Source organism: Musa acuminata, chromosome BXJ1-6 (assembly GCF_036884655.1).
Source record: "Musa acuminata AAA Group cultivar baxijiao chromosome BXJ1-6, Cavendish_Baxijiao_AAA, whole genome shotgun sequence".
NCBI lineage: Eukaryota > Viridiplantae > Streptophyta > Magnoliopsida > Zingiberales > Musaceae > Musa > Musa acuminata.
This window is the reverse complement of record NC_088332.1, coordinates 15,915,001-15,928,073: the sequence shown is the minus strand read 5'-3', so window position 1 is coordinate 15,928,073 and position 13,073 is coordinate 15,915,001. Positions and strand designations below refer to the sequence as shown.

The 13,073-nt window shown below is 34.6% G+C and overlaps 1 protein-coding gene across 1 annotated transcript in view; it reads left to right on the top strand.

Moving 5' to 3' along the window:
• Nucleotides 1-13,073, top strand: part of LOC103988187 (vacuolar sorting protein 18) — a 29,979-nt gene that overhangs the window by 9,396 nt on the left and 7,510 nt on the right. The window contains exons 11-14 of the mRNA XM_009406741.3: nucleotides 845-904; nucleotides 4,688-4,795; nucleotides 11,370-11,530; nucleotides 12,488-12,566. Of these exons, the coding sequence (XP_009405016.2) occupies nucleotides 845-904; nucleotides 4,688-4,795; nucleotides 11,370-11,530; nucleotides 12,488-12,566 (408 nt within the window). The remainder of the gene's footprint in view (nucleotides 1-844; nucleotides 905-4,687; nucleotides 4,796-11,369; nucleotides 11,531-12,487; nucleotides 12,567-13,073) is intronic.

Here is a 13,073-nt window from a genome sequence, read left to right as displayed (position 1 = left end):
TCTGCTCTCTTGGCATGACATGATTTTATGCCGTGTAAGTTGGTATGTCCCTGTATTAACTAATACCCGTAAAAAACTGATTTAATCATGTTTTAGCACTTCCACGATAGGTTGCATGATATAATTTGGCAGCAGCATGATTTTTGTGCTATGGCCGTTGGTATATCCATATACTTATTTAAGAAAAAAAGGCATAGCCAGTGCACGAGGCTGATCGACTAAGAGTTGCCCCTTTATTTAAACAAATGCAACTCATTCTAATATCAGTTGTACTGTGGCACATTAATTGCTTGCGATGTTTACTTCACTGAGAGTCAATGACATTTTGAGATTCTGTTTTCACTTTTTACTTCTTATGATTATTTTCAAAGTTATTGCATGCTATGTCATTTGTTTTTGGTTTTGGAGGCCTGCATCAAAAGTGTCATAAGTGACAATCTTTTGTTCTTTATGGATATTATACTTTGGATGAATCTATTTTGTGAGAGAAGTTTAAAAGTAAATTTATTTCTTTCTTAGTATCTTGAGGAGGTGAGTTTTCATAGTTTTATTATTTGCCAATGTTTGTGAAAATATCATTTATTGTATTATCATTAGTGTAAAACATTCCTTTCTGTAGTTTCTTGATCAAGTTGCAACAATTTTCTTTTGGGTTGGACATGATTGTCATCATGAGCCTTGATGTGTCTTTTAGTTACCCTGCCTGAGAACAAGAAGAAAAATGACATGATGATGACTAAATTTAAGATGTTAAAATAAGATTGTTAAGTGAGAGGTGCATTTCATATGATTATACATTGTAGTAAGTACATACAATATGAGAATGCTTTTTTTCCTCTTGCAGGTGAACTACATCAAGTCATTTGAAGAAATCAGCTTGAAGTTTGTAATGGCAGATGAGTTGGTAAGTACGTTGTCTTATTATTGATGTGGAAATAAGTTAAATTAACAACATAACGTTCCAAAGTTTAATCAAGATGTGACAAAATTAAGTTTCTGACATCTACCATTAGTTAGTTTGGCACAGTTTGCTATGTATAAGGCTGAATCATGTCACCATGCTATTTTTCTAAAGTTGAACAAATAAAGAATAATATCACCAAACTTATTTATCTTTCTAATGTGTTGTGAAGACCCATAAATCAGACCAAAATTTTTAGACCAAACAGTAGTCACTCCAAAATCAAAGCTAACAAATAATTAGTTGGTTTGATCATTAGGGGATTAATTTATTGCAAGCGTGTTCAAATGGACAAATAAATATACTAGCATGTTTTAAAATACTATTTAGACTGATCTGTGCCAACTGGTGTCTACCAATCCAACCAAGCATTACCAGATGGTATCTTACTTTTTTGTGTTTTTCAATGATACCAACGAGTATAGGTCAATATACTGCTTGGTATTTCATTATTGTAGTTATGTTTTAAAATACTGTTTGGACCAAGGTCTCTCGTGCTGTGATTTACCACTCGGTATAGGCAGTATATACCGATCCGATAGGGGACTGGTATGCAGACCACCTTGTATCAGGTGGTTTGTGTTATATGATATTGTATCACCCGATACGGGGTCTGTACCGATGGGCATGGTCAAAATATGACTGTTATCGACCTGTACCGATTGGATTTCGACCAACATTGATCAAGGGCCAGGATTGATTTGATTCAAACGGTCCATTTGGCCGTTTGAACTAGTAGAAAAGGTTTTTAAACCCTTTTTACCCCCTCATTCTCTCCCGTTTCACACACTCTAACTCATTTATTCTCTTATTCACTTTCTCACTCACATATTTATCTCATTCTCTCATTTGTACTCTCTTAAACTCTACGAAATTACAATTTATGAATTGGTCAAGCTTGGGAGGCTAATTATGGAGGATTAACACCAAAGTTAGAATAAGAACTCTCTAATCAAAGGTTTTTTTTTCATTTTTGATGATTTTTGAGATAATTAAGCCTATATTATGTTCTCTAATCAAAGATATATGCTACTATTCTTTCATAATTTAAATTATTTTTGCTAAGTTTATACTGAATTTATATTTATTTTTAACTTAAAAACTCTAATAAAATTTTAAAGAAATTTTTGGAGTTATTTTTTGCCATTTTCCTATGCTGTTGGCACGCCCTATTGTGCCAACACATTGTCGTAGACAAATCTATACAAATAATGTTCGATGTAATATTTGTGTATATCCATGTCTTTCGTTTTTGTTAGTCAGCCGGTATGTTGGTTCGGACCGGTAAGGCGAACCTTGGTTTGGACTGACAACTAGTGTCTACTAGTCCAACCAAGCAATCCTACTTGGTACTCACTTTTTTGTTTTTCCAGTGATACCTATGGGTACAGGTCAATGTACTGTTTGGTATTTCATTATTGTACTAGTCCAACATGTTAAAATTGGTACCAGTCCAACAGTCAAAACCTTAGCACATAGTTACTGATAAGAGTAGAAAAGTAGATAGAAACCAAAGAACATGGAAAAGAAATGGTTTAAACAAATCTTTCAGAAAAGCCTTAAAATTTTAAAAATGACCATGTTTGCGGTGCTAGTCTTTCTCTTTGGCTCTGGAATAGTGCAATGCATGAATTAAGTAATTTTGCCGTAAATCCATCATTAACTAATTTCTACAGTCTAGCAGCTAAAGATTTCCAATAAAATCTATTGGAAAATCTTAAAATGCACGCTGTAGTAGGTTATTGCTATTTTGCATGTATGGCCATTTGTACTGACCGAACTGCAGAATTCCTATACATCTCTCTTTTTAGTTTGGATCTCTAGTCATTACAAGATCTTATTTTAATTTTGTGGTCATCCAAAAAGGTACTATTTTGCTAATTGCATATTTATGATCTTGATATCTGTTATTAATTAGGAAATGTTCCAGATTTTTCTAAAAGATAAAAGTTCCGCTTATGATTGTATTTCCAATGTTGATTCAGAACCCCATATCTTGTTGGTATAGGATTCGGACTGATACTGGTCTCTGGGTGGATTAGTATGAGTCTGGTACACACCGATGTATTGACATATTGTATGCCATTGTACCAGGTGGTACAGACCAAAGAGAAAGAGAAAGAGGAGAGAAGAGAAGAGGTGGAGCACCAATGTCTTGACACACTGTATGCCATTGTACCAGTTGGTATGGACCAAAGAGAGAGAGGGAGAGAAGAGAAGAGTTGGAGAGGGAGGATGAGAGGAGATGTAGGAGTGGATAGGAGGCTCAGTGGCAAGGCTTGCTGGTGACCGTCAACAGTAGTTGACTGTCAATAGCAGTTGACAAGTTTGGTTGTCATCAACAGGCTAGAGATATTAAAAAATAAATTTTTGGTTAGACCCGTAAATGCCTTCTGGGATGCACTGGTGCTACCCTTTTTTTAACTATGTTTCTAATAATACAATGGCTCTTGCTTTGTGGGCTTGTGATAATGATGATTTATAGAATGGCATATAGCAATTGTTTAGTGCTTAGGGAAAGCATGAGTTATAGGGTTCAGAGGTTTTGAGGAAAGAATATGGTCAGAGTGAGAGAAGAATACCCCAAAGTATATGAAACAAGACAAAAACCAGGCCAATATGAACTCTATAAACAAAGTTATTAGTCATTGAAAATTTGGTACATCACCATTTAATTCCTCATAAGTGTGCTGATTCTTAAATTGTAATTCACTGCTACTGTTCCATACTAAACAGTTATGCGATCAACAATATTTTGTATTTCCTTATTTGGCTTTTTCATTGCTAATGAAGTACATCCGAAATCTCATGAAGTTAGAAAAGAAAGTTCAATCTTGCTAATCAACAAAGAACTAGACCTTTAAATTAGACCACCAAAATATAGGTTATCATCATCATCAAAATAGATGTTTTCCATGCATCTGTGAGATGTTTTTGCTGGTGCAGTTGCCTTTTAGTACATGTCCATATAGGCTAATTACTGAAAATATTCCAGTCAAAATAAAGAGGTAAGATCACTTGCTGGCATTGATATTACAAGTTGGGAGACGAAATAGAATCATGTCAGTGGCTGATGATGGACCACAGGCAATCCTGTAATCTGTTCCCTGTCATTTGTGGGCAAAGACATGATTAAGTTAGGAGTACTAGAACACGTTTAGTGTTCTTTGTCACTAATCCACCATGTTTAATTTTTTTGGTTTCATGCTATTTAATCTTTTTTCAGAAGAAGGTTTACTATAGAAAGAAAGTTATATAGTTCTCTTCTTTGCTAGAGAAGTTGCGGGTTCTCCTTTTCGCTCATAGGGGGTCAAAGAAATTGTGTGAGGCAGTTTCAGCAGGATAAGCATTTGAATGAGTTTGGTTGGAAAATTGGCGTATCTTTAGTTTAAAGTGTTGCAGCTTCATGCGGGTTATCATGAGAATGATACTTGACTCCAACTATATATTTACTTTAGCTAATGAAGTTTTGTTCTTCTTGTTCTTTGACAAAGACTTCTATGGGCTCAATCATGTAAATCTTGTCTATTATGTTTTTCTTCTTTTTTTCTAATCTCTACATATATTTAAAAATTCTCTGTCTTGAAGGAGCACAGTGTTCTAGGTGTTAACTTGTAATGCAATAATGGTATTACATGTTGGAAGAATAAATTTTATTGAAAAACATTTGTTTCTATTTTGACCATGTCACTCAATCTTTCAGTCTCGAGTGTTCTTTGATCACAGGATGCACTAAGGACATTCTTGCTAAGAAGGCTTGATAATCTGACTAAGGATGACAAGTGTCAAGTCACAATGATTTCCATGTGGGCTGTGGAGCTGTACTTAGACAAGGTCTGTTCTTCTGTGTATCATCTTATTCAGCTTTAGTGTAGCTAGTGCTTTCTTCCTCCTGCTGAATTTTTCTTAGTATACTTGAACCTTTCTTTCTAGCTGTATGAAAGTGTATTATTGAACCTGTTCTCTAATTTTCAAAGTTAACTACCAATATAAGAAAATGAGTATTTCTGTTATGATGTTCAAGTTTATAAGCTATCAAATTATGTTAAGTAATCAGATGAGATCACAACTTATCATTCTCTTTATGTTGATACTATGCTTCTCATTCTGGTTTTTTAAGATGTTCGTTTGGTTTTGATCCTCTGTTTGGGCATTGAGCTGTCAACATTTTGATTTATACTATCATAACTAAAGTTCGAGCCACATTTCAGTGTGCCATACATATTGAGGATCAACGTTTGTTGTATCGCTCCAAACTGTATAGTATGGGTTGCCCATACCGGTATGGGCATGGGTCAAGACATGGAGCACTCTGTTTTGGTTGGTCCGATTAAAATAATAAAAAAATAAATAAAATGGTGGGGCCCTATCTAAATCAACGTTTGAAAGAAAAAAACAGATTAGGGCTCTTGAATGCGAGCCCTCTTCTTGAGTAAGATGTTGTTGCCTCGCCAGCGCCGCTTTGCCACTACTGCTTCAACGCTTCCTTGCCACTATTGCTGCCGCTTCAATGCTGTTGTTGCCTCGTCGCTGTCGCTGCTTCCCAGGTTCGCTATTGCTGCTTTTTCCTCTTCTTTCTTCTTCTTCTTCTTCTTCATCCTTCCTTTCCTTCCTTCTCTAATCCTCCACTACCCTTCCCTCTTCCTCTTTTTTCTTCCTTGTCGAACCCTTTTTCTTCCTTGCCAAACCACCGGTACCACAAGCATACTATGTGTCGGTACACTAATACAGACTAGTACATACTGGTCTTATAAAGTGTCGAAATGGGTTTTATACTCGAAAAGGCAATCTTTGCTAAGGATGATACTCTTAAGTCTTAACTAATGTAAATTATAGAATTTGTTGCTATGTGGCAACTTATTACATTTGTAAAAGACCCTTAAACTAATAAAATTTATTCAAAAGAAAAAATAAATGAAAAATGATCAGGATTTTTAATTGGTTGATCTTGATGCTAATCTCATTGATTGTTCAATACCAATTCTGATATTTTAGACTTTGATTAGTTGGCAACATCAACAACAATAAAGCTGTAAGTCCCAACTATTTGGTGTCGACTATGTAATATCCTTCATTTTTGAATTGGTATCGAACATGTTCAATCATATTGTTTATAATATGATGATTTTTTTAATTATTTTAATATGAAAATTTATTTAATAAAATTTTGCATCAAGCAATTTTATATTGGAAGATTAATGCAAGGAACCTAATTGTGAATCATAGAATTTGGATGTGATTTGTGAAAGTTTTCATATTATGTTAGTGGAGGAGAAAAATATATAAAAAAAGAGAAAATAGAGGAAGTGGAGTACATATGTCACTAGCTAAATAAAGGAGAGTGTCACCCATGCTTGCTATATTGTTGACATCTAAGCTTCTTTGTTGCATGCTTGCCATATTACAATCTTTTGTATCATCTAAACACTTGTAATTAGAGAAAAAAGTGAGAAATGGTTACCAAATTAGAGCTTGCTGCCATCTACCTTGTATTGGTGAAGAGAATGAAAAATTGAAGGAGAAGAAGCGAAGTCTTCTTGCCTTGGCCTGAAGATTTTGGAGTAGTTTAATATCTTTAGGAATTAGCTTTTATTAAGGCAAGTATTCTATCCTATCCTATAGTAATTCTTATCTCTGATTCCTTCTTGTTTATGCATAATTTATAAAGCTTTGCCTCTTTCTGATAGCATCAACATTAATTGAGTTGTAAACCTGCAATGCTGGAAACTTCTAATAATTTTGACGTATTTGCCTTATTTCAACTATAATATTCTGTAAAAAGCTCAAAATCAAGCAAATTCTCTTTTGTTGGAAACTAGACTCTTATTATCTTTTTGACAATACCTTACTTGAATGATTTGGAGTACAAATGTCTGTCCAAACATCTCTTTTAATTGATCTATTGAATTTTGTCTAGCAGAGATAAAAATTATGATGTTCTGTACAAAACTTTGAATCAAGTCAAATCTCTTTTGTTGGAAACTAGACTCTTGTATCTTTTTTGCAGTACCTTATTTAAATGATATGATGTACAGATGCCTATCCAAATGTTTATTTCAATTGATCTCTTGAATTCTGCTAAACAATGACAAGATGATTCTGACCTATCCGGATTCAATTGCTTGTAATTTTTTGTCGATAACTCCAATTTGTACAAATTAACTTTATTTGAAGGCAGACTCGTATATCTTTCTAACAATGTCGTACTTGAATAAATTGGAGCACAAATGCCTACATCTTGTGCAACGTACCTTACAAATTTTGCCAGAACAGATTGATTCTGAAGTTTACCAATTCTTGCTTCGACCTTTTGGAATTTGATTAAGCTAAGAGTCCTCTCTCAATGAGACTCATGTTGCTGATTAAACTCTTTTATCTCTTAGTCACTGATTTTAGTTACAATTGAATGAATTGTGCATATGTTCAAGTTACCTTTGATATTGCTCTGTATGTGCACATGTATGCTTTTGTTGTTTCACATGTGCTTCTGATACATTTCTACTTTCGTGATTATAATATACTTTTTGTACTCCGGTGTTTGTTGAATATTGTGGACCCTTTGCTAGAAATAAAAAGGGGATTGTGTTATGTTGTGAAGCCATGATGAGCTCTAGACTTGTGGACGCCCAGAAATGGGTGAAATTGTTTTATGTTATGATCTCACTTCACCATCTATATTCCTTTGATATGATTCCAAAGGACATTCTTATGTGTTGCTATACGTTCCTTTGATACGACTAAATTGAACGAAATGTCAAGTATGACTCTCCTCCTAAGCTCATTGCCTTGCATTTTGATATCGATTTGTTAATATATTACTCCTTGCTCCTTTGTTATTAATGAATCGAATGAAATATCAAATATGGCCCTTAAGCTCATGCCTTTGAATCTTGACTTGCTTATAAGTTACTCTTTGCTCCCTTGTTATCAATGGATTAAATGAAATGTCAAACATGACTCTTGAGCTCATACCTTATATTATGATCCTAATTTACTCATATGTTGTTATATACTCCTTTGATATCAATAAATCGAATCAAATGTTGAATATGACCCTACACTTGAGCTCATTCCTTGCGATTGTTCTTGATATTCTCATATGTTGCTCTTTGCACCCTTGTCAAGTATGAATCTAATGAGATGATATTTATTGACTCTTGAATCCATGCTTTATATCTTGATCCTTATGTCATATGATTTGCTATCCCCATGCCATGGATATGATTGTTGCTTGCTGAGCTTTGTAGCTAACATTGTTGCCATATAAATTTTTCAGGTTAGCTCGTCACTCACACTCATGTTAGTTTTAAAGTTTAGAATGTTAAATTTGAAGGCTTTATGTTGATGTGAACTTGTGGTAAATGATTGGCTTTATGATTATGGTGTTTCATTGATCTTGTGAGTTTCTAAGTGGTTAATGATTTTGGAGTTGGCTTTGGGTCTTATAAAGTTATCAAGTGATGTTGAACGATTATAAATTGAATAGGTTTTATATTGTATTGTGTCTGAGAGTTGAATGCATCTAGTGTTCTCAAATTCTATGTTATGGATCCTGGGTTTGGATTATGAATAGTTGAAAATTTTATATTCTTTCTAAGATAAGTTCATGTCTCTAGGATGTCATCTTGGGGGTGTGACAAGTTATATCGATTTTTTGCTGCCATTGAGGTCTGTAAAAAGCAAGGTCCGCCATACCGTACCGTACCGGAATTTCGACCCGGGCTCGGTACGGTACGGTACCGGTGTACCGGGCGGTACATCAGGGCGTATCGAGCGGTACACCCTGGTGTACCGAGAACCTGTCGGACCGGTACATACCGCCCGGTACGGGCGGTACGCTTCGGTACGGCAGACCATGGCAAGGTTTGCAATACCGTACCGTATCGGTATTTCGACCTGGGCTTGGTACCGGTACGGTAGGGTATACCGAGCGGTACATCCAGGTGTGCCGAGTACTGTAGCACTGCTACAGTGCTACAGTGCACTCGGACCGACAAACCTATCGGACCGGTACGTACCGCCCGTATCGGGTGGTACGGTTCGGTACGACAGACCCTGGTTTATAGTTTCTATTAAAGTCTTTTTAGTTTTTCTCTATCTATCCTTGTACCATTAACATTAACCATTTCAACTCTTTTGACTACTGTATTCAGACATCTCCTAAGCATATGCCAATGCCATCTTAAAGATTTTCTTTCATTTTATCTTCTATCGAAACGATATCTAATTGTTCACGATTAAAAATATTTATTTTCCTATTGTTCTTTATAACTTCACACATTTATCTCAACATTCTCAATTCGACAACACAAACTTTTTGTATGTGTTGTTTCTTAACTGTCCAATGCTCAACTTTAGAAAACATTATTGATCTCATAACTGTTTTATAATTCTTTTTGTCATCTCAAAGGTAGCCAATGATCACATAAGACTCTTGATGTTCCTCGTCATTTTAACCATCCTGTTTTTAAATCTGTGCTTGGAATGGTTGGCAGCTACGTTTAAAACTCTATTCTAGGTGCTTACTGGATTTAGATGTTTTTAATAACCATATTATTAAGAAAAAGTGTTGGTAGCTGAATGCAACCCAATCTCATTGAACAGTTTATCCCAGTCACACCTTAATTTGTGAGCAGCCGGACTTAAAACTCTTGTCCAGAAACTGTGGTGTTTCCTGGATTTAGACATCCTCTATAATAGCCATATTTATGAGGAAAGTGTGGGAACAATATCTTAAATTTTGTAGCACATCGGCATCTTGGTTCTATGCTCACATGATATAAAAAGTGCCAATCAGCAGAGGATGACATGGGTTTTCAATGACATCCAACATTAGTTCAATGTTAAGCTTGCTCGATGTCAATAGGGTCCTCAACAATGCATGAATTTCCCTAGGATCCTCAGCAATCCATGGATCCCCATTCTGGTTTGATCTGCATTTAATTCATGGCATGGATATTGACATTAACAGTGATAATATGGCCTTCCTTGTTAGTGATGATAAAATTATTTCTATGTTATATAAGTACCTGGGTTTGTCCAAAGAAACCTATTAATCTATAAGTTAATTGATATGTTATGTCTGTACTGATTCAGATTCTTGGATGCTTTTGTAAATTTGTGTAATTTGTTTGTGTAATTTGTGCTTTTATCAATACATTTGTTCTGCCATTATGCTTCCCTTTTGTCTATTTTCTACGGTCATTGTTCATAAAACCTCCAATCATGCCTATTACTGTTGGGATATAAAAGAGCAACACTTGAATGATTGATCTAAAAGTTTTGTATTAATTGAGGCTTGATGTGAGATTGTGAGGTACTACTTATCAAGGTTGTTAAGGTGTTCAGGCAGTCCATAGGTAACAAGGTCCTTATATGCTTAAGAACCACCTAGGTGTTTAGGTAGATTTCTCAAATTTAGGCATTCCTGTGAGCTTGCCCATTGCCTCTTCTTCCCTTCTTGATTCACTAGTCCATCGCTAAACTTCCATGGCACTTTCTTGCTTAAAAGAAAAAAATATATAGCCACTAAATCAAAATCCAAATTTATATCTTAGAAGGTCCTGCATGTTGCACGACAGATCTTCCACGGGGAAGGAGAACTTTTAATGGCAGCTTGATGGTTTACCTTTATTACTATTATTTTCAAAGAAAAAGATTCAACACATTACTATTTGTTAATTATGCACCTACAAAATCCATGTAGGAGATGCTCCTTATATTGGTCTTTTAAATCATAACATGCTAAATCACACTTTTGGTTGAGAAGTAGGCCTTCAGTATTCTTAAATTAAATAAATTAATCCTTAGTTTCTCCAATGTTGGATTTTTTTAGGAGTTTCTTTTTTAATGCTGCAATATTTTGGACCTAATCTGTACCTCTAAAGTTGGTTGAAATGCTTACATTAAATATTCAGTTTGATCTTGTTGTTTCATATCAATATTTACTTCCTTTGCTTGTAATGACAAAGCCAGTCCCATATAGTTGGAATCAATGGCTTGTGTTTGCAGCCTACACTTTGGAGAGTAAAAGTGATAGAGCTGTTATCAAAACAGCACAAGACCATATGCTGTTCATAGTTAAGTAAATGCCATCAAATGTCTTTTGATATTGATCTTTGTGATGATTAGTTAAGTAAACTTGAGATTTTTACCCTATTATCTGTGGGAGCTTTGTTTGACTAGGAACTTTCTTTATTACCTAATGTTCATCAATCTTTCTTTCTTTTTTCAACCACCTCTGATTACTTCTATGTGACCATTGCATCCCAACTTCATTTGTCACTGTGGTTTATGTTTATGTTTTCTATTATTGCCTTATCAACCCAGAATAGTTGGGAAAATATGATTATCTTGATATGTTTGCTTGTAGACCCAGGTTTCTTATCTTGATATCTTAATTTTGTAGATTAACCGTTTGCTATTGGAAGATGACACTGGCAAGGTTGGTAATGTAGCATCAGAAGCCAACAAGACTGAGTACGAGTCAATTGTACTGGAATTTCGGGCCTTTCTTAGTGACTGCAAGGATGTTTTGGATGAGGCAACAACAATGGACCTTCTGGAGAGGTATGAGTTTATGGGATGGTTCTTAAGCTAATGATTATGTTTTCTCTTTTGGACAACTACATATTCCTTACATGAACAGTTTCTTCTTTTGGTCTGTGTTCATTGAAATGTTGGAAATATCTTCAGGTGCATGGTTTTTACCTACTGAATCATTTTGTCAAATGTCTTTCTTACAAGTAAGAGGATATTCTGGTTCTTTATCTTTTCAAGGGATATTCATTTAAGGATATTTCTGTTGCATGCTATAACTATACGTCATAATTATTTCTTATGCTTGCATGAAGAACTACATATAGTATTTGCGATTGTCAAGTGCACCCTGTCACCAAGGGGTTACAGCCTTGCCCTAAACAACGTTTGCTCTAATTTTTACTATGATTGAATTGATCCAGTACATAATAGCATCCAAATATGCTAGAATTCACCTTCAATGTCTATCTAATTTCTATATGCCCAAGCTTCACATGAATTATACATTTTGATTTTAATAGTTTATAGTTAATAATCTATTTGATTGTAGATTGATTTTATTAACATAAATCATGGTTTAACACCATGCTTTGTGTGTAATATGCCACTATGAAATGTAACCTTCAAATGCATTGATTCATACATTACAAAGCTACATACATTAGTTTTTCCCGACAGTAAACACATGAAAATATGGCTCATTCTATGTGCCATACATTCCAACGCTACAGACAGATAGCACTCGCCTGAAAAGTCTATATCTAATCTTATATATGTTCAATAGAAAAGCATTAAAATGCATAAATGCCACATTATGAATCAAGTACTTAGGGAGTCACATTGCATTTGGATTCTTGACTCATACTTGGCAAATTGTTGGTTAACTTCTCAGTAGATATTTATGCATATATTTAATTTAGAATGTTATATTAGTGTGGGTTATTGGATTAATGGATAACATACTTTAACTTTTTGTAAACATTGCAGGCATGGTAGAATTGATGAGTTGGTCTTCTTTGCTGGACTAAAGGAGCACTATGAAATCGTCATTCACCATTACATTCAGGCATGATTCATTCTTCTGTACAACATTCCTGAAATTTTGTAATGAAATCTAAAGCTATATGTTTCATTTTATTTATTTATTTAAAGGCAAATATAGACAAACTAATTCTTGAATTGGTTTCGTATCTTTCATTATGATCAGTTTCAACATAGCTAGTGCTCTATAGTTAAAAAGAAGTTCAACTACTATTCTTTGGAAATTATGAGCTAGTTGATAGAGTAGAGCCTTATTTCTTAGAAAGATTGTGATGATTTTTGTTGAACAGGGTCCACACTATGTTTAGCAATTGATGCAGGATCACTAATGATTAGCCTGCAATAGAGCACAACTTCTTATATTATTGTGAATTTAGATAGGAAGCAAGATTGAAAATTTAGAAAGTAAATTTCAATCGTGAAAATGTTAGTAAAGGTTTTAACTATTGATATTGATAGCAAGGTCTTGAGATCAAGTCCTGTCTTCATCACTTATCTTTTGCCAAAAACATAATATTGTTATAAATCAAAA